This window comes from Vulpes vulpes, chromosome 12 (genome assembly GCF_048418805.1).
Source record: "Vulpes vulpes isolate BD-2025 chromosome 12, VulVul3, whole genome shotgun sequence".
NCBI classification, from domain to species: domain Eukaryota; kingdom Metazoa; phylum Chordata; class Mammalia; order Carnivora; family Canidae; genus Vulpes; species Vulpes vulpes.
Window position 1 is genome coordinate 114,284,593 of NC_132791.1, and position 22,084 is coordinate 114,306,676.

Below are 22,084 nucleotides of genomic sequence, written 5' to 3' on the forward strand. Positions count from 1 at the left end.
TTAAAGCCCTTAAAACGCATACATTTGGAGGCCCCAGCTCACATAAAAGCAAGTACAAGAAAATGCACCCACATCTTATGTTAAGTGCATTTTTAAAATTTTGCTTGTGATGTGACTGAGTAGCAAGCAACAGTTAATTTATAATTGGCTGTGATTTCTCAGCAATCGTTGTGCATATAAGGGAATGTTTGCAAAAGGAGAAAAATCTAACCAAAAAATTGTTTCTAAATGTAATGAAGTTTTTATGAATATTAAATTTAAAAATTAATGAAGTTGAAACAATGTTACATTTTGGAGATATTTAATTAAACATGTCTTAATTTAATTTAGCAGTTTCTTTTTTTGCATTTTGAAGCTAATACATTTTTTCAGACCTCAGACATAATTTTGGATGCTTGAAAAGCTTTTAGGCCCAAGGTATCTGAAGAAGAAAATGGTTCTATCTGAATTCACTTTTATTTTTCCTATTTACTCATCACTCCATGTAATTTTGTCTTGTGCCGTTAAAACCACCCACACTGAGGTCACCAACAAACATTACGTTTCTAACCTATTGGAAAATTTCCAGTCCTCATCTTAAGTGACCTCTTGTAGCACTTGGCATTGCCAACCACACGCCCTACTTGGCTTTTTATAAAGACATTGCTCTCTTGCAACCTCCTCAATGTCTTTGCTTGCTCTAAGGCACATTTTCTCTTCATTTCCCTGAATTTGGTCTCCTGCCTCTCCTTCCTGCTCTGGCTGGTACCAAGTCCTGCCAGTTTTACCTCCTACATACTTTTCAATTTCTGACCTTTCTCTCTCTATCCCTATGACCACTTCCCTGGTTCAAGTTCAGGCTCCCACCATCTCTTGCTTGGACTATTTCAGTAGCCTTGGAAATGATGCCCTGCTCATAGCTGTATAACTCAACTCTACCCTCCACTGGGTTTGCCTGAGTGATCTTTCCAAAAAGCAAAATCTAACTGCAACACATCTCTAGTAACTGTTCACAGTTCCCAGCACACAGCATTGTTGTTCCTACCGTCTGTACCTTTACTCCTGTTAGCACCTCTGCCTGGAGCCCACCGTCACTCCCCAGACACACACTGGGTTAACCTGAACCTTCCCTGTAAGACTTAGCTGAGTGATCACTTCCTCCAGGCTGCCTTCTGTGATCTTACTGGCTCTGTCAGCTATCCTGCTTTGGTGTTTCACTGATAATACACTGGGAATCATTTTAACATTGCATGAAATAATACCCTAGTTTAATTTGCTATATCTGGATTTCCCACCAGACCAGGAATTCCCTGAGGCAGATGATCCAGGTCTTGTTCAACTCTCTAACCCCACAATCATGGTGCCTGGCCCATAATATGAGCCCAATAAATGTTTGTGGAAAGAATGAACAGAAAGTAAGAGGATAAAGACCTCTCAGATGTAGAAGCCCGCATTATCAGAAGCTTCGGAGCCATACTGTGAAATGTATTTGTTCGTAATTAAATTTTGCTTGAAATAACAGTAAAGCGTGACAGCCCCTGTCGGGTGCTCGCGGCCTGGTCACAGAGGCAGATGGCCCAGACTGCACAGGAGTGCCTGGCCAAAGTGGAACCAAACACTGACTAATCCACAGTGTGGACCAACCGTCCTAGGTTCCCCAGCAGGTGCAAGGGCATGGGGGAGGGTTATAAACAGACAGGTGATAGGTGCTGGGATAAGTCTGATCAGAGCAGGGAAAGCTTCTCAGAGGAGCTGAGGTTTTAACAGGATGCGTGGAGAAAGCATGAGTCACTGAAACACCCCCCGGTCTTGCTTTCCCAGCGTCTAGTGTTTCAGGGCCAGCATGTTAATCATGGCTGTTGGCTCCAGTGTGCTGATTCCTGGCTGGGCGGCCTCCCCGCCCAGGAGTGAGGTTTGTATATACCACCGGTGCCTTTAGGAACTTACTGGAAAGTGGAAGCAAGAATAGATTGCTGGCAGAGTCAGAGTTGAGAAACAGATGGAGTGGGAGAAGGCAGCGAGCGCTAGGAGAGCTCAGCGGTTCTACTTAACACTGTCATCACGCTCCTAAAGTCAAAAGCCTTCCATGGCACACAGCCTCTCCTGGGGCATGGACCCCCTCGGCCCCTGCAAGGGGGAGCCCGCTAATCACCGTCCCTTCTCTTCAGCCAGACCACACAGGAGCCACCTCGACAGATGGCTTTCATACCGAGAGTCTCTTGACACTTGAGTCTCTGAGTCTCAGCTGGGTCCCAGCAATAAGACCGAATCCAGTGAGACCCAATCGAACTCCCCCTGCAAACTCTGGGTTGATGAAACACTAACTCTGGTGTCACTCATAGCTTATCCACGAATAGATAAATTACAGTTGATAAATGCAAACGAACAACTTTTCCTGGCTCTAGACCTAGAGAGGGGACTGGTAAGCTGGAAGGGAGCACCTCTGAAGACATGTAAATTTTGACCCAACTGCTCTGCCTTTCGGTTCTGACCTGAAAGTAATCATTTTTTGGATTCGGGGGCATGGCTACCCTTGCATATCTCCTGATGGCACAGTGAGATGCAGGGCAACTCCTTTTGAACAAGGAAAGGGTGGGTAGGTCTAGCCCGGGAGGCAAAGAGGCAGAGGTCACGAGTGCCACGGACGTAGGCACAGAAAGAAAAGAGACTGGCATCACGATCCCATCAAGGGGGAGTGTATTTATTCTCAGACGATGGTCAACTCATCTTTCTTGAGAAGCTTCCCTAAGCTGAGCACTATGCTATGTGCTGAAGCTATGCAGTGTTGCACACTGAACATACTTGACTAGCACATGAAGTCTGACCAAAATGACATTCGAGCACTTTCTATTTCAGAGGCACATTCACCTACATTCATGAAAATACAATTAAACCATCTCCACAGACTTATTTATTGTAAATAGCAACTTCACGAAACCATGTGCAAGCTGACCTGTATGCCCTTCCCAGAAAATACGAAGTGACTCATCAGGTTTGCACAGCCGAGGCCTGGAACAGTAAGCGTGCCATTTACTCTTCCTGTGACATTCATTGACTAGACCTAGCAGAGTCTGGAGACAGTGATGAAAGCAGAGCGGGCAAACAGACACGACACAGAAGAGGGATGGAAGAGGCATCTGATAAATCTTGCAATTTATCAAAACACAAGCTCGGGAGAGGCACTTTGCAATTTATCAAAATACGAGCTCGAGCGCCTCATTTTTAAAAACATTTGCTATCTCATTCAATTATCATTAAAAACACTGTAAAGAAGGCCCACTGTCGGCATTTTACGGTGGAAAAAACAGGAATTCAGGAAAGTGAAGTTGCCCAAATTTTCACAGCTGAGATGTGAAATCTAGATAAATCTCACTGCCCAGCTCATGTTCTTTATAAAAATAAAGCTGACCTTTATGACTGCTTCCTATGAGCAAGATTACCAGGCTAAACATTTTAATTTAATCCCTGTGAAATCAGCACCATTTTTACCTCCATTTCTCTGACAAGGAAACCAAGGTACTGGAGTTGGGTGACTTGCCCGTGGTCCCCCTCCAGCCAGCAGGAAGTGCCAGATCCGAACTGAGCCAGAGCCTACGTCCCTACCCCTATCCCACACTGCCCCTCCCTGGAGCAAGGCTTCCTCATGCTACAGGGATGGGATTACAGAACTCAAACCAGCACTCTGAGGACTGGATTCTGGGGCCCCTCCTCCCACCCAGAGGGACTGGGAAAGAGGGTCCCATGTACGGGTGATGAGTCCACTTACAAAATTCCCTTCTCTCCTTAACTATATTGCATCAAGTGTTTGAATCGATGTGTTATTGACGTAACCGTGGCTCAGTATCCATACAAAGTTGGGCTGCAGACTTTATAATTGCTGACCTCCTTTGATGAAGACACACTGGGCCACCATTTGCCTCTGTTCCTGATCATGCTTTCTGGCCTCCCCTGGGAGTTTCTCAGACTCTCAGCAATCAATCTGATTTGATTAGGGAGAGGCTTCCTCTGCAAGCATCCCTCTGAGACACTATCTAAAGTCCCATATTCGGGTTTCCAGTCTTGGCTCTCTCCAGAGAAACCAGAGAACCGGGATAATCAGGCTGGGCCCCCTGAGAAGAGAGAGAGAGAGAAGAAAACAGCCCCAGATTCCACCCCCCCACCCATCGCTCACCCCCGACTCTAAGATGTCTCACACTTTCATTCCCACCGTGCCAGACAGCAAACTTCCTGTTCTCTAAGGATTTGGTGAGTCAATACCACTGGCCTCTTTTCCATCCTTGAAAGGGGACCCTGATTTTCACAGCCTGGTGGTGTATTTATGTTCCTTTGAAGCCCGATCGTGAGCTTGTGTTCTTCAAGATAAAGGTATTTAATTTCCTTGGAATTTACCGACTACCTTTTTGTCCGACAATTGTTCTGCAAAGCCTTCAGTAACCCAATCCCCTTGAATTGGGGTGCTGGCATTTGTGAGAGGCTAACGAGATTTCTTTTTATAGGGGCTGAGTGAGAGAATAAATAAAATAAGTGTTACTGAAAAGAAAGGGCAGGAGGAAATGAAAGAGCTTGGAGTCAAGCCTTCCACACACTCTACCATTTCACCTTTTAGCTATGGATGAAGGTAGATGGTCACCAAGCTACAGGCAGGGAAAGAAACCAGGGAGGTAGAGCAAAGGGGTAATGTTGTGGTTCTTACTAGAGCCAAGGGAGGCCTAGCAAAATGACTCAGGATTGGTGGCACCATCCCAATGTTAAGAGTTCTTCTCTGGAACTTGGCAGTGATGTCTGAGCCGTAATACTGGATTAGAAGTAGGGGTAGCACTGGATCCCTTTCTTTGAAATTTCTCGCATTTTAATAGGATAACAAAGTGGAGAAGGATTATGTTAGCTACTGCGCACTGGCTGGTACACGCTGCAGATCTTCCTCGACTTACGATGGGGTTATGTCCCAGTAAACTCATTGACAGTGGAAAATACCCTAAGTGGAAAATGCACTTAATACACTTAAACTACTGAACATGATGGCTTAGGCTAGCCCACCCGACACGGGCTTGGGACACAGACACTAGCCTATGGTTGGGGAAAATCGTGTCACACTAAGCCTAGTTTGTAACAAAGTGCTGACCGTCGTGTCATTGGTCGAACACTGTGTTGCAAGTGAACGCCGGAACAGCTGTATGGCTGTATGGGTACAGAAGGGCTGTCAGCGTTATCGGTTGTTGATGCTGGTCATCTTGGGGTAACCGGGAGCTCTGTGGCTGCCCAGCATCACAGGAGGGGATCATCCTGCACATGGCCAGCCTGGGAAAAGATCCAAATCCCAAATTCCAAGTACACTGTATACTCAACGCATATTGCTTGTGCACCATCACAAAATCGAAGAATTTTGTCAGGGACCAGCTGTACTTGAAAGCAAAGTGCCTACAGCCACTGTCGGTTTCAGAAAGTCTCCGACCAAAGGATCTTCCTCACAGTTCCCTTCACCTCCATCCCTCTCTGCCTGTTCCACATTCTCCTCCTTCCTTTGGGTGCCTGTGAAAGCCACGGACTCACACCACGAAAAGAAAGATCACCTAGCAGCTGCTTTGGAAAGCAAATTAATACGACTGCCCTTTGTTCGGTTTGAGGCACACACACACACAAAAGGTTCTTGTGGTTCCCTTCCTGGCAACCATTTAAAGACTTAAAGGAAGAGATCTTTCAGGTCACGCAGGTCCCGTCCTTCTGCCACAGGAGGGGCTCCCTTGAGCAGTAAGTCACATTCCGTGAAGTCTGATGGCTAATTTGCCAGAGAGAGGCCGAGCAATGGTGCCTCTCGTTCCAAGCTAGTGCTTCTTGCTTGGCTTGGAGGAGGTGACGCGGACTTTTGCTTGGCTGGGAAGCCTTCTCGCCTCTCTGAGTAATGTTTGCTTGGGCTTTGGCCATGGCAGCAATGGGGCCACTGCATTAAACTGGCACGAGCTGCCGTGGCTGGGATGGGAGCCGAAGCCCTGGCTCTTATGGTGATTTGCATAGTCCCAGACACGGAGGGCCCTTTGGACGTGCCTACGTATTAATACAGCTCATCCTTCTCTTCCAAGGGACAGCTGCACTGAGGCAAGTTGACTCAGGCTAGTTGATAGAACCCTAGCACCCTCTGAAGCATTTGGGACCTGGGCAGGATGACTTCGCTATTTATTTTTCCCTTTCATCTGCTCCATTCTCTTTTCTGTGCCAGGGAACATTTGGTCCCCAAGTGCAGAGTAGAGCCTCCTGTTATTACCTCCCATCTTCCCTGGGAGCCTGAACTCCCCGTCTCCCTGGGAACCTCTCCATCCCTCCTGAGCTCTGGGGTCAGATCAGTCCTCCTCAGCCTCTGCAGACTTGGGCAGGGTTTTTGAAGCCAATCACTCAGCAAAAATTCTAACTTTTCTACAAACTACCCAATGTCTACCTCAAGCTCCCGTTTCCACCTGATTGCCAAAAATATAGAGACTTCTCAGTCATTTCAGGTTTAAATTCAGCTAAATGCAGTGCTTCCTCTGTTCTTGCTTTACCCCTGGATATATTTCGGGTCTGGGGAGAGGAGGGAGATTATGTGTCATGGAGGTGGGTTAGGTGTCAGGTCTTCATCGCTGGATTCCACTTAAGATTTCCAATGCTTGTAGGACTTAGGGACACATAGGCCTGTCTCTGGACCCTCCCTGCCCTGGGTCACCAAGTCCCATCTCTCATGCCCCCTCTTCACCTTCGCATGACACCTATTTCTGGGGCTTTCCAAACTCCAGAAGCAAGCAAAAATCTCTTCACCTCTTAGAATCCCCGACTAATGTAGAAGTTCTATCTGCTACTGTCTTGTGTCCCAGCAGGGCACAAAGCTCCTTCTCAGGGACCCTCCACATTCAAATATATCTTTTTTTTTTTTTAATCTAGTTTGCAGACCAGGTGGCCTGGGTCTTCTATTATTTCTCTACTCTCTAACTTCTAGTGCCAGCTTCATGCCAAGTTTCCTTTAGGTATTAGCCTTCTGTATTGCAAAATGCTCTTCTGGCAAATCAAAAACCTTGACTTCTAAGAATACTGTCTCTGCTGAGTTGTAAGAACTGTTGGAACTTAAAGTCAGTAATTTGATTCTTTGTTCCTTCAAGGGCAAGGACTGTCCCCGGAGACCACGCATGCCAGTGACAGTTCAGAATTCCATCGCCAGCACCTGCTTTCATCATGCCACATCTTAGCCCAGCACCTCTGAAGTCTGTAGCCAACACTCTTGAACCTAGTTCAGGGTGCTATTGGTGTGCCAAGGCATAGGCAATGCTCTGGGATGTTTATGGAGCATCTTCCTGGGACACCAATTTTACTTAGAGTTGAGGTGGAGAAAGCATTCTTACAGTAAATAAACATGCCTATGTTATGTCGTTAAGTTGCAAAATTCATATGTGTTTTTAGGATAAAACAGAAGACCAAGGACATTCCAAGCATGGTGGGCTGTTTTAGACTATGCCCCCAGACCCCCAAGAGTGTAGGCTTGGTCTCTGCTGCTATTAATTCCTTCCATGGAAAAGCTTGGGACATGGTCGTTTGCAGTCCAAATGCCTCCACCTACTTTTCAATGATCTCTGAACTCCAACCTCATCCTACTTATTCAAACTGATTTCTGATTTCTATGCTCTACACCATTCCCAAAGCAGTGAGTCCTGATAGATGCTTCAAGGTTCAGGCCAAATGTCCCTAAAGTCTTCTTTGACTGTTGCTCAGAATTAATCACTTCCTCCCCTGGGCTTCATAAACACTTCCTTTATGTTCGTGTAAAGCATTCCAACAGTGCAACCGTTGTAGTGATGATTTGTGCCTCTCTCTAGGTTCTAAACCTCTTGAGGACGGGCCATGTCTTAGTCCTTTTCATACCCTCAGAGCCCCCAGCACAGTGCCTGATCTGAGGTGGGTTACAGCGTATGTTGGATGCACTGGAGCTACGGGAACACTTTCTATGCCACCAGCCGGGGTGTCAGGGTTCCTGCTCGGGAGACAGCAGACACAGGAAGTGATACCAGTCTGCAGGTCCTTGAGATGACTGCCTACTCCATTCATTCATTCACTCATTTGTTCATTTGTTCATTCTTTCAACAAACACAGATGTCAGATGATAATGCTGGTTACTGAAATACAAAAATAGATAAGACACAGTCTCTGTGTTTGAGTTTTTTATAGACCATGGGGGACAGATGTCAACAGATGCAAAACAGACATCATAAGTGTTGATTTTACAAGAGCCATCTAGACTTGGGGAGCATGTGATGAGTGGGCATACCTGCGGCTGTGGACACTGTTCAGACCTCTCGCTGTGCCTTGATTGTCCCTTTAGGCCTACATTTGGGGATAAAATTAGTTCTCATTTCCTTTGTGCTAGTTACTTTTGCAGAGGGTTTATTTAACATGATTTTCGATCTTCACGATAGCCCTGGGAGGTGACATGATTATTATCATCTCTATTTCTCAGAGAAGGAAACTGAGGCTCAGAGACATTTCCTAGTGTGTGTAACAAGGTCATTTATGGGGTGGTGTCCATTCAAACCAATGCCCATGATCCTGAACCCTATAGAAACTTCCCGAGGTAGGAGAACCAGTCTAGTGGCTGATGGTAGAACAAAGAGGCAGGCAGAAGAATAAAAGTCTGATGAGCTCCCTTCTTGGGGTCGGGGGTGGGGGGGAGAGGGGGGAAGGGCGAGACAAAGTCCACTGGACTTCAGGTGACACCTAGAGTGGGAGAGAGATGATCTAGACCAGGGACCGCGGAAGGCAACAGTAAGGCACTCAGATCCTGTATCATCCCCGCACTAACCAATTTTGCTGCCCTCCAACTGTTTCTCTAAAGGATTAGCAGGATGCATACATAAACAAAGCAAAAGACACACGTGCACAAAAAAGGAAGGCCCTGGGGCTGGGTTTAGGGGACAGGGATGAAAGGGGAAGCTGGAAACAGAGGAGCAACTGAGCAGTGAGCCTCAAGGGGAAGTGTGCTCCAAGAGATCAAACGGGGATCTGAGTTACAAACCCAGGGAAAGCTGGGGAAGCCCACAGCTAGTGGGAAGTAGGACAGGAGGGAGAGGCATAGCTGACACAGCCTGCCACTGGCCTGGGGGGGCAATGCAGGAGTCTGTGGGGCTGGGGGGCGGGCTGCACCATCTGAGCCCTTGCCCCTGGCCCCTCCTGCTGTGATCCAGCCACCCTCATCAACATCCATGGGGTCAGCTGCTCAGAGGCAGGAATGACTTGGCGGAGTGGAGAGCTCAGGGGTGAAGTTGCTCACGCAGGTCACCGAAGCACAGTTTCATTGGGCATTTTGCTAATGTGACCCAGGAGAACACTGCCAGTGGGAGCTTTGGACAAATACCAGCCAGTAGCTTCAGTCACACCCCCCACAAATATTTACCGGGTCTCTGCTATGTGCGGGGCTCTGTAGGAGAAGCGAGGGACCTAGAAACAAATGAGACCGGTCCCCTGGCTGAGGTCCATGGCTGAGGAGCCATCTGCCAAACAGAGGAGACCAGGAGCTGCCAGGTAGTGCGTTTGGTGCTTGTCCACAGGCACAGAAGGCACCAGACCCACTGGGGAAGGGTGGGGTGGAGGGGGATGAAGGGCTTCTAGGAAGAGAAATACCTGGACATTTCACTAATCTGTCAGGTGGAATCAAGGTCCTTCTGTTCTGGGGCCCAGATCCACTTGTGTTTCTACTTTAGGTTATTCCAGATCAAAAGCCACTACCATTCCCTCCACCTGCTTGGTCAGATGGCTTTCTTTCCCATCCCTCTGAAGTTCCTTGTTATCACAGAACAACATTAGCAGATGTTAACTTATCAATTATCTCACTTTGTTTTGACTATTCCAAGGCCAGATTCAGATTGTTTTTAATTCATGTGTCCTTTTGGGGGAGGGGGTGGTGCAGGAGCATTTTGCAACCGACACCTTCCCCAGTACAAACCCTCTGTACAGCTCAGCTCTTGCCTTGGGAATCTTGCTCTGCTCTCCCTGCACCTCACAGACTCCCCATCCCCCTGCACCACAGAGTCCCCCGCACAGAGCCCCCCTCCCCCCTGCACGGCACAGAGCCCCGGTCCCCCCTGCACCGCACAGAGCCCCCACCTCCCCTGCACCGCACAGAGCCCCCGACCCCCCAGCACCGCACAGAGCCCCCGTCCCCCCTGCACCGCACAGAGCCTCCGTCCCCCCATCACCGCACAGAGCCCCCCTCCCCCCTGCACCGCACAGAGCCTCCACCTCCCCTGCACCGCACAGAGCCCCTGTCCCCCCAGCACCGTACAGAGCCCCCGCCCCCCTGCACTGCACAGAGCCCGTGTCCCCCTGCACCGCACAGAGCCCCCGCCCCCCTGCACCGCACAGAGCCCCCGCCCCCCTGCACCGCACAGAACCCGTGTCCCCCTGCACCGCACAGAGCCCACGTCCCCCCTGCACCGCACAGAGCCTCCGCCTCCCCTGCACCGCAAAGAGCCCCTTTCCCCCCGGCACCGCATAAAGCCTCCGTCCCCCCTGCACCGCACAGAGCCCCCGCCCCCCTGCACCGCACAGAACCCATGTCCCCCCTGCACCGCACAGAGCCTCCGCCTCCCCTGCACCGCACAGAGCCCCTCTCCCCCCTGCACCGCACAGAGCCTCCGCCTCCCTGCACCGCACAGAACCCGCGTCCCCCCTGCATCGCACAGAGCCCCCGCCCCCCTGCACCGCACAGAGCCCGTGTCCCCCCTGCACCGCACAGAACTCGTGTCCTTCCTGCAACGCACAAAGCCCCCGCCGCCTCAGCACCGCAGAGAGTCCCCACGCACCCACCCCAGCACGGATTTCTGCTGCATCTTCCTCAAGGTGTCATCGCCTGCAATACCCGCTCTGACCCTCCCCACCTGCTCAGGTTCTGAACATCTTCAGCATCTACTTCAGTCTACCAAATGCACAAAAGGTTGCTGATACCCTCATTTCTTTTCTTCTAAACAGAGTGAGTCTCCTCCACACCTGATCTTTGGGGAGTGGAGAGCCAAGACGTGTGTGGCCCCCTGGGTTCCTGCGAGGGAAGGGGCAGCACTTCCTCCAAACTACAAAGGGCCATTAAAGTACCCATAGGTCCATATTCCCGAGACCTTTCCCTGCAGGACAGAGATCCACATAGAGACACTTGGAAACACAAAGTCACTCATTCACTGTCTCATCACAGATAATCATTCACGCTGAGCAGAGAGGGAAGGAAGTACATGGTATTATTCATTTCTTTCCTCCGCTGCCTTCCTAGGGGACAGCGTGTGTAGGTAAATTTGTTACATATTTTAGCAAGACTGCAATAGATTACTAGTGTGACCATATGATTTATTGTCCAAACCAGGACATTATGAGACTTAAAGGGGGTTCTAAAAATAACTAATAGGCATTAAACTGATCTACAACAGATGTAGCCTGGGACTATCCTGAGCAAACCTGCTACAAAAAAATCCTGGGTGCTCAGGGACCCTCAACACTCCTCAATCACACATATCCGTCAGTGACTGTTTTCTATCCAGTGTGATTTAAACTCCATTCATTCACTCATTCATTCATTCAATAAAATATCCATGTGCCAGGCCCTGCGGGCAACCCTGCAAAAAAGACAAACCCTGCCCTCATGAAGCATACATTCTGATAGAAGAGATGGAAAGTAAACAAATAAACGAAGAGAACACAGTGTATTAGGGAGTGATGAGGCCTGACAAGAAAACCAAAGCAGAGCTCAGGTGATGGGGGAGATGGGTGAGGGGAGGGATGACTTCTCTGGGGGAGCCTCCTCAGGGAGGCCAGGAGGAGGGAACAGGTGTACAGGCCCCGAGGTGGGAGCAGGCTGGGAGGCCTGGAGGAATAGAACAGAACAGAAAAGGAAGAGGCTTAGGAAGAAACATATTAGGTAGGAGCTTGAGGCCACAGAAGACGAGATGGGAAGGCTTTGAAGGTTCGTGTAGGGGAATGCTATGATTTAGTTGCATCATAAAAATCAACCTGGGAGCACCCTGGTTGCTCAGTCAGTTGAATATCCGACTCTTGTTTGCAGCTCAGTCATGCTGGGATCGAGCCCCACATCAGGCCCTGCACTGGGTATGGAGTCTGCTTGGGATTCTCTCTTTCCCTCTCCCTCGGCCCTCCCCCTACTCCTCTACCCCCCAGGCTCATGCTCACTTGTTCTAAAGAAAAGAAAAGAAAAAAAAGAAAAGAAAAGAAAAGAAAAGAAAAGAAAAGAAAAGAAAAGAAAAAAGAAAAGAAGAAGAACCACTCTGACTGTTGGTGGAGAAGATGCTGTCAAGGAGAAAGAATGGGAAGGCGGGGCAGTCTGTGGTTGGGAAGTGATGGGGACATGGGCCTGGGGAAGAGGCTGCTGAACTCAGGAACCATGGTGAATATGGCATCTCCAGGACTTGTGAGCAGGTGGGCACTGGGTGCTTCCAACCTGCCAAGACTCTGGGCCACGACCAGCCCTCAGCCCAGCCGCACCCAGCCCTAAGTTCCTTCCAAGGCTTGCTCTTCATGTGTTTGAGCAATCATCACCCGGACTCGACACCAGGAGCCAGCTGCTGTACTCTAGAGCAGGAGGGGGAAGCCCTGAACTCCCTTACCTTTGGCTCTGTGATCTTCCTCCTTGGGGCACTTGCCACCTTCCCACCATTTGCGCTTCAGAATTTCTAGGCGGTTGTTCTCCTGCAGCTGGAGGATGGCCAGGTCAAACTCATCCCGGAAAACTGAACCTGTGAGGTCATGGGAGAGCCCAGAACACAGGGCGTGAGTGCCCTCGTATGCATCACTCTGCTCCTTTCCCCACTACACCTCCTTGCCACTTTGCCCACTGGACATCAGGAGAGAGAGACAGATGTGGCGGGGTCCCCGCAGGAGCATGGCTCTCCACCTGGCTTGTTCTGAGGACCGTCCATGGAGAGGAGGGAGTTCTGGCTTCACGCAGGGCACTCAGCCCTTCTACTTTCCTTCTCTCTACGATGACTGGCATGTTCAGCCCATGGCCAAGAACTCAGTATGGGTCAAGGGACAGCTTCTCAGGTACCGGTGGAGGCTCGCTTCCCCACCACTTCCTACTGAGGTTAACCGACCTGCTCACTGACACTCTGGAAGCTGGTCACGAGGCTTCCCCTCTGCCTCCCAGAGGCCAAGGTGGGAAATCTCCTGTGACATAAACCTCTCACTGAGTCAGCTGTCTGTCTTCTACTCTATCTAAATTAACTCCCCAGGCACTTGTAACTCTTACTACATTAGACCTGACTGCTCTTTACCCAGAGCAGCCCCCAGTGAGAGAAGAGCCACCCCAGAGTGGGACGGAAGCCACCTCTCTTCCATCTGGGCCCAGAATCCAGATACCAGTGACCCAGACCTTCCCACCTGGCTGCTGAGTGTCCGACAACCCCCTGTCCCCATCCATCACCCTGTGTGCACCACTCCTCCCCCCTCCTCAAACAGAAGGCTTCTGTTCAGTGCAATTCTTTTTTTAATTTTTCTAATGGAATATGGTCAAGGAGCTTTGGTTCTGGAATTTAGGTTTAATCACAAAAATAGGCTTAAATGAAACCGTGGAAAGCTCAATGCCCCAGCATGGGCTGAGGCCGGAGATCATAAAGAAAAAGCTGCCAAGAGGCTGGAAACCAACTAAGCTGCTCAGTTTTCTTGCTCAAGCTCTGTGAAGGCCTGATGTGGACAGATGCCTCAGGGGAAAAGGCTAGGGCGAGGGAACGGAGGCAGAAGCTTGGAACAAATAGATTTGTGCTCTCAGACTTTAATATGTATGGGAATGACCTGGGGATCTGATTGACCTGCAGACTCTGATTCTGTGGGTCTTGGGTACGGCCTGAGATTGTGCATTTCTAACTAGCTCCAAGGGCATGCCCTGCCTCTCAGCCATAAGCTGGACTTTGACAGGCAAGGGAGCAGAGCAGCTCCCAGATCTCTTTGGACTCTGACAGCCTATGACTCCACAGATGGAACCTTCCCTACTTGAAATCTAACTACGCCTGGCCATGCAAACCTGTAAGCCTGCAGCACAGAACGTGTCTATGCAAGCGACGTGAGTGAACATCAAGAGTGCCTCATGTATAGTAGGTACTCAGTACACATCTGCAGTGCATGGCTACTTGAATGAACAGATGGTGCTAGGTGGTGAGACTAATGAACAGCCCAGGTTTACAGACAACTGTCCAGCCCAGCCAGGCATTTCAAGCAGTTTTCAAGGCATTTCAGCCCAACCTCAACAGCACACCAGGGGCCCTATGAAAGAATTATTCTGTTGACGGCCATGTTTGCCCACTTTGCTCCTAAACCACTTGACTAATTTTCCATCTCATTCCTCGTTCTGTTCCTCTTCATTTCCCTGGGTCCAAGCACATGGCTTATTCTCTGGATATGCCCTTACTGCCACTTAAAAAGGACACACATGCTATCTTTCCTGGACGTAACCTCAGCCAATGTCAATTCCGTCTCATCAGTGGATTGTGTGATGCTTTTCCCAGCCTGATCCAAAAACCCGGGCAGGCACACAGCTCACTTTCCCACCTATCCTGTCTTGCTGAGCCGGCGCAAACATGGTCTGGTAAGTGCACCATTGAATCTGGAGACAGGCAGTCTAGGCTCAAACCTGGCTCCTCTACTGACATAGTGTGACCCTGAACAAGTAGGTTGTCACCTCTAAATCTCAATGCTGTCCTCTAGAGTGGGAAGGACCACATCTACATTGAGGTGGGCTGACATGTGAAAATAGCACCATGCCTGATACAGAAGAAATACATTTCCTTCCCGTTTTCTTTTGTTATTGATAAAAAAAAAAGTGTCTAGGGATCCCTGGGTGGCGCAGCGGTTTGGTGCCTGCCTTTGGCCCAAGGCGCGATCCTGGAGACCCGGGATCGAGTCCCGTGTTGGGCTCCCGGTGCATGGAGCCTGCTTCTCCCTCTGCCTGTGTCTCTACCTCTCTCTCTCTCTCTCTCTCTCTCTCTCTCTGTGTGTGTGACTATCATAAATAAATAAAAATTTTTAAAAAATGTCTAGAGTTGGTCTGCTTTCGTTCCACTCTTTATAGGTTCATGCTATGGAAACTTTTGGAGCATTTGAGATTTCAGGTCAATGTCTTAAATTGCTGGATCATGATCAAGGTGCATTTTGAGTTTGTCTTGTGGCTCACTCCACCATCTTGAAACAAAATGTAAGCCAACAAATTTCTCAAAGAGGTCCATAATCTGTATATTAATAAGTAGCAACGAAATATGATCGAAAGAAGAGACTGTGTGGGTTTACAAGTCCCCCAAGTGAGACCTCTGGCTTACAGAGCTGCTAGTGTCAGAATTCAGAGTTCCAGAATGAACTGTATCATTATCTATGCTCATTGATTCGGTTTCCCATCAGTCTTTGAGAAGTCATCTGCTGGGGACACCTGGGCGGCTCAGTCATTGAGCATCTGCCTTTGGTTCAGGGCACGATCCCGGACTCCCGGGATCAAGTTCCCATGGGGAGCCTGCTTCTCCCTCTGCCTATGTCTCTGCCTCTCTCTCTCTCTCTGTGTCTCTCATGAATAAATAAAAATCCTAAAAAAAAATAAGAAGTCATTTGCTTTTATCAAATAACACAGGGGAGTATGGAATAGATGGGGAGGTCACTCATGTTCCCTCTAAACAGCCTAAGTGTGAGACACTATAGTAAGGCACCTGACTGGTTATTAGGTTTACCCCTCAATTACCTTATGAGGTAGGGATTAAAAACCTAATTTTACAGATAGGATAACTGAGATTCAGAGAGCTTAAATGATCTGAGGTCCCACAGCCCACAACCAGGCACATTCCCAGGTCTGCCTGACTCCAAACCCATACTTTTCACACTCTACAGGCATAGTGAAGCCTACAGAGCTCTGAATGAGGTAAAGATCAAGAGAAGGAGACCCTAAGATAACAGCAAAGATGTACCTGCTATATATCTATTTCCCCATATGGCCTGGTGGCTTCCATTCCTGCTTCTCCTTCTGGTGCCTTGTATAGGACAACTTCATTGAAAAACAGCATTGGGCGAGGATGGCCCTATACAGAGTGGCTCTCAGTGGTGGGTGGGGGCAAGAGTATATATCCCAGGCACCTGGAGAACATTTACAGATTCCCGCTCCAATCCAATAAGCAGTTCAGTGGGCTTCCCCTCACCTTCTGTTGGAGGTACCATTAGCAGGGGGAGGCCCAAAGTGTGACTACCTTTTAGGAAAGCCCAGCTGGGAGACCCTTCTGGAAGCCAAGCATCCATCTATTGCACTATAACTGCTGGATGGCACACAGTCACCTGAATAGAGAGTTCTATTTCTTCATTCCCAATGACTTATGCTGATTTAGAGGAGATGGGTCCATGAGACCCACAAATGATCTGAAAGCCACCTCTTCTCATCATGCCAATTTCCTTTTGTAATAATTGTACCTTTCACCAGGGACACTGATAGCAGAACTAAGTTTGGCCATCTCTTCCTCCTTCTTTCCACTGCTAGCGGAGAGGTCCATCAGCAGAGAAATGGGCAAGGGGCAGGAAACAGAAGAGGGTAGAACAAAAGCCCCAAAGTACCTACCAAGAGGATCAACGTGCTCTTGAGTAAGTAATCAATTAAAAACTAATCGATTGCCCTTCAATAATTAAAGATCAAGAACCAATCACTGATTAGTGAAAGTAGGTGGGTTTGCCTTTTTTTTTTTTTTTTAACCTGGCGGCTGCCCACCTAAAGTCACTGCTAACTGGTTCTAGAATCTGGCAAATTCAGTGCTGCATTCAGTGGTCCCAGCTACTCTGACCCCACCTGGATGGAGCTCCCCAAAGAGGCTGTCCCTCTCCTGCATACCGACTGGCATGCCGATCCCGTAGCCCTTGGTGTCCAGCAGCCCTCCAATCTGAGTGAGGTTGCAGTTTCGCTGCCGGTAGTACTCATTCATGGTGGATTCCAGAAGGAAGGCATAGTTGGAATTCAACACCCTGGCTATTCCCTCCTCTGTGCTCTTCACAAACACACTTGGCTGCTTAGAATACATGTAATTCCACATGCGTTGGTAGGTCTGATAGCGGGAATTCTGGGAAAAGAACATGAGGAAGCTGAATTAGAACAAGAGAAAGGAAAGGGCGGTTTTAAAAAGGGAAGAGCCAAAGTGGGCCTTAAAAATCCTGGCCCTTTTGTTCCTTGATCCCCTTGTGATATTCAGTAACCTTTTCCCTTCCATCTTTCAACAGCTGCTGTATCATGGCAGGAGGAGGAGTGCCTTTGATGCCTTTCACAGAAAGGCAAGGAAAGAACAGGGTCCTAGGGTACTGCAAACTCTGCCTACTGGTTTGAGAATTGCTTTTGCCCCGTCCACCCTAGAGAAGTCTTCCACCACCAACCTCCAGGTTCTGACAGAATGAAAACAGAGAGTCCAGTTGTGTCTTTCACTGTCTCTCAAGTTGGAAGCAATGAACTCAGGTTCATCGGGACTCTTAAGAGACACCATCTGAAGGAGGAATGCCAGCTATTTACTGTTGACTCTAAACCAACTTATCAATCACATGTCCAGGGCTGGCCTCTATTTTTACAAATAAAAACAAAACCGAGAGAATTCTGGGGTTGGGGGGCTGTCTATCCACACCTGTGTTTGCATGATGCCCTCAGTGATTGCGTGTCAACGGGCACTGAGATTTGCATGGAAAATGGAAAACTGCAGACCTTGAATTTGTTTCATGTCCTGGGGAGTAGGTTGGTTAGAGACCTATGAACTCCAGGGTAAATCTGCTTCCTCAGAGATCATGAAACTTATTATTATTATTATAATCTTGCTTTGTCTAAGTGCTACCTATAAAATTTAACTCACATAACTGAGTTTAAATGTGCACACTAGCCTCATCCTATTTGATGGAATGAATAAAAGTGCAGGTTAGATTCACCCCGTTTACATACATGTTTTCCTAATACCCTTTAGAACAAATGTGAAACTATGACCATCAAAAAATAGTTTTGCCACATTGTACCGAAAATCATCTCAAGTGCCCCTCATAGTTCTTGGACAACACTTTGGGACAGGCTGATATTAACCCAGAGTGCTCTCAGGACCTCATTCCAGGGGTATTTTGCAGAGCGAGGTATAAACGTGCCCCAAGTGAACCTCCAAACTAGATGTTCGAAAGGGATCATGGGATGAGGATCGATGTTTTTATCTCTGGAGGACAACCATCTCAACATTATTCTGCCCAATTGCCCCATGTTGGTGAGCAACCCGATGGGTTTACTTGGAAGAAAGTCATGCTGGAGCCTCCGTGAATTGTGCCATACTCAATGGCGGTCTGGTCAGCCAGGTCATCCACCGACTCAATGGGCACATCCATGCGCTGCACAGTCAGGAAGGCCGCCAGGTTGGCCGTGTAGGATGAGATGATAATCAGCGTGAATGCCCACCTACATAGGAAAAGACCAGGAAAGCATCATTGCCTGAGCACCCCCAGGAGTCTTAGCCCCCATCCCCAGTCCTGAGGCAACAGAGGAGGTACCAGGTGGCCCTCTTTGGAAGGATCTCCCAGCTCAGTAGGGGAAGAGAAAGGAGGCAGGGCATATGATGTCAACAGAAATGAACAGAGTTTGTGAGGGTTGCCTGAAAGAAGACCATTAATTTTCTCATTTCTTAATGGAGGCGATTATTGGGTTGATGTTCAAAAGAGGTATGTCCATGAGACCATCTCAGAGACTGTGAGGAATGCGTTAGTGAATGAGCTAAGGGTGCCAGCTCTTGGGGCTCTGTTTAGAGCTAGGGCTGGTTGGCTGCCCCTGTGCCCCTGTCTTCTCATGACAGAGCCAACCATCAGATGAGCATCGCCATGTACTGAGCACTTGCCATGAGCCACACACACTATCTCATGTACTCCCTACAACTAAGGGCGGTAAAATTCTTTTCCCAATTTTGCCAGTGAGGAAACAGGGTTTCAGGGAAGCAAAGTAACTTCCCAAGTAACACATGGATAAATCCATATTTTAATACCAGTTAGTTCTACCAACAGGAAACTCTTGCAGATGAACTGGTGACAAGCACCTCTGAACTTCTGAGAAGTTGGAATTAGAAACTACTCTTGCAATGGGCAAGTTATTTCAAAATAGAAGAGTGTTTTATTGGGTAGAGCAAACTCATTTAAAATGAGAATAATTTTGCAACTCAGGCAGTATATATATATGCTAAAGCCATTACAACTAGTTTGTTCACTTAAGTAGGTTAAATAAGCCTTCTACCATCTGGTCAGCAGTGTGGATCTGCATCCCAATCCATTCGTTTATAGGGGTTCAAAGACATATCCAAGCATAATTGAGGCTGGATAATCACAAATTCTGAATCAGTGGAGTCTGAATTAATGAGGCTTTACTCATTATGAAGACATTGTCAACTAAAGCGTAGCATTTGCCATAGGATTCAGAGGCCGTCAGCTTCCAGGGGATTTTTCAGAGCAGGAAGGCCCATTGTTGCCTTCACCACTGTGTCCAAGGTCCCCTTTGGGCTGCCTTGCAGATCTGGAGTGACAGGGTCATCTACCAACTCAATGGGTATGTCCAGATGCCAGGCCACCAGTGGGGTGACCTGGTTTTAGTTCTGGCCTTCTTCTACTCCACCTGTAAGACCTTAGGGGAAAAGCCACATACCTCCTCCAGCTTGTCTGCTCGGGGATAAAATGCCTGCTCTGCCTGTCTTTGGAGAATTATGAGATCAAATGAGAGAGTATGTCATTGGTGACTAATAATCTGTAAAGGACCGGATGAATGTGAGATACAGAAAAATATAGAGACAGACCCTCACACTGAATATAAGATAAAAAGCATCTGGCCAGGCGCCTGGGGGGCTCAGTGGTTGAGCATCTGCCTTTGGCTCAGGTCTTGATCCCGGGGTCCTGGGATCGAGTCCCATATCAGGCTCCCTGCTTCTCCCTCTGTGTCTCTCCCTCTCTGTCTCTCATGAATAAATAAGTAAAATCTTAAAAAATAAAATAAAAGCATCTGGCCACCTTTCCTATTTGTGACCTGAAAATGCTACGTATCCTTCCATCCTTCAGACCTGGTCTCCCTGCTCCTGCCTCCACTCGTACCCTCTGCTGGAAGTTCTTGTGACTATCTCCCAGGGGAGGCCAGCGAGGTGGGGGGGGGGGGGCTACCCCCAGGCAGAGGCCAGCATTCTGAAGCAGCTGAGCTACTCAGGCTCCTGCCATGCGCGTTCAAGAGCCCTGGGTATGGACCTGACCTCCGAGTTGGCTGGGGAGGTTCCCTCAGCCCCATGGCTACACTCAGGCATCTGTCCCGCCCTGGGTGGCCTTGTGGTGCTTTATACCACTGGTCGTAAAGGAACAGGTCAGAGAGCGAAGCAGCTGGGGCAAGCCTATCATCTCCGCTGAGAAAAGCAAATCACCTGCTCTCTCCAGGGTCAGTGGAGCCTTGCTCCTGTGTCAAAGGGGCATTATCAGCTGTCTGGCTGGCATTCTTGTTAGCAACATGGCATCCTCCATCACTTGCTCTGGGTGAGGAATCTAAGGTAGGCTGGCATGGCCCTCTCTTCCGGTCTCCGACTCCTTTAGGAAGCCGATCAAATTGAGGCCTTGATTTGACAATTGAGAACTCCAAGAGGCAGAGAGGCTCCCTAACAACTCAACCCCCTCCCCCACAACACACACACATAAAGGAGGCCCCACCATGCCCCCAGGACAGCTATTTAGAGCCCAGCTGGTGAGCCAGGGCAGGGAGCCTGCAGAACAGGTGTCCCTCCCTGGTGCTCATGCAGGCATTCTCTGGAGGAGGGAATTCCTGGGTGTTGGGGAGCTGACAGGTGTCTGAAGCAGGCAGTGGGGCCTCCGTGCAGTGCGTGGGAGCACAGCCCTCTGGAAGGAAAGGCCCCAGGTAGAACAAGCTCAGAGTCTACAGCTGACTTCTGCTGCCTTGCAGGGCTTCTGTCCAGACTTCCAGGATTTTGAGGGAACTCTGCGATTTTTCTCACCAAGACTGTCCCTTTTTCTGGAGAACATTAAAACCCAGTTCTTCCCATTGATCCACTTGGTGATTTCTGAGCACCATCTATCTGGTGATGGGTGATCACCTTGCCCAGATGTTTTAAATTCCACTGTATTTATCATTTATCAGAGAAAACAAAAAGCCCAGCTGGGTTGGGGTCACTGTCCCAGCTGCATTTTTACCTCCCCATCAGCCTCAGTCCAGTGTCCTTCTGGTAACTATCCAAACGCTGGCGCCCAAAGGTGGAAACACCACTTTTCCTTTATCCTTTGGCTTACACAGGCTGAGAAGGAGGTGAAGGAAGCAAGGTCATAAGTCCCATAGGCTGTGACAGCCAAACCCAGCAGTGGGTTTTTTAAGTGAGGCTGGGGAACTGGAACTCTGCAAACTTGCCTGTCTCTGCCATATACATACATACAAATATGCATGTGTGTGTGTGTGTGTGTGTGTGTTCATTCCTCCCTATAATGGTCTAACAGCAATGATTAGTCCACATATTTATGTAGCACTTTCAAGTTCTCAAATTGCTTTCCCACACATCGAATCACTCGACCGTATTCTTTTCGCCCTGGATGAGCCAAGAGGAGAAGGGAGTTTCAGGCCGAGGCTGGCTGATGGCCCAAGGTGGGGATCGCTCCTGAGATCCTGTCCTACTCTGAGCCACTAAGAGTTTGCATTTGCCCACACCTGCCGAGGTGGACAGGTTCCGTGAGGAGGCCCCAGAGCCAGGCGTTGAGGGGACAAGTTCAAGAAAGCTGGTAGACGCGGCCAGATGTGACAGCCAGGTTTAGAGTCTTCCAGCAGGCACTTCCCGCTGCACATTCATATTTGCATAAATCTACATATGCCTTGGCAGGCCCAAGCCACTCAACCTCAGGTCATTTTCAGGTCAGGGGGTTATAATCACTTTGCTGGGTGCCTCCAAGGCTGTTTTCTGCATCTCCTTTCCTGCCCTGGCTCTCCTCTGTCTCCAGACCTCTGAAGCAGAGGGAAAGGGGAATGGGATTAAGAGGGCACAAAGTATGCCCAAGCCAGTGCTCCCAAGCCTTCTGGAGCTGGCCAAATGCAGCCCAGCTCCCTGTTGGTCTGGTT

The 22,084-nt window shown here is 48.9% G+C and overlaps 1 protein-coding gene across 5 annotated transcripts in view; it reads right to left on the minus strand.

The window, feature by feature from the left end:
• GRIK4 (glutamate ionotropic receptor kainate type subunit 4) overlaps nt 1–22,084 on the minus strand; it is a 422,857-nt gene that overhangs the window by 7,349 nt on the left and 393,424 nt on the right. For all 5 annotated transcript variants that reach the window (XM_072729516.1, XM_072729517.1, XM_072729514.1 and 2 more), the window contains 3 exons: nt 18,247–18,412; nt 16,835–17,060; nt 12,597–12,725 (listed from right to left, as the gene is read on the minus strand). In XM_072729516.1, coding sequence (XP_072585617.1) covers nt 12,597–12,725; nt 16,835–17,060; nt 18,247–18,412 — 521 coding nt within the window. The remainder of the gene's footprint in view (nt 1–12,596; nt 12,726–16,834; nt 17,061–18,246; nt 18,413–22,084) is intronic.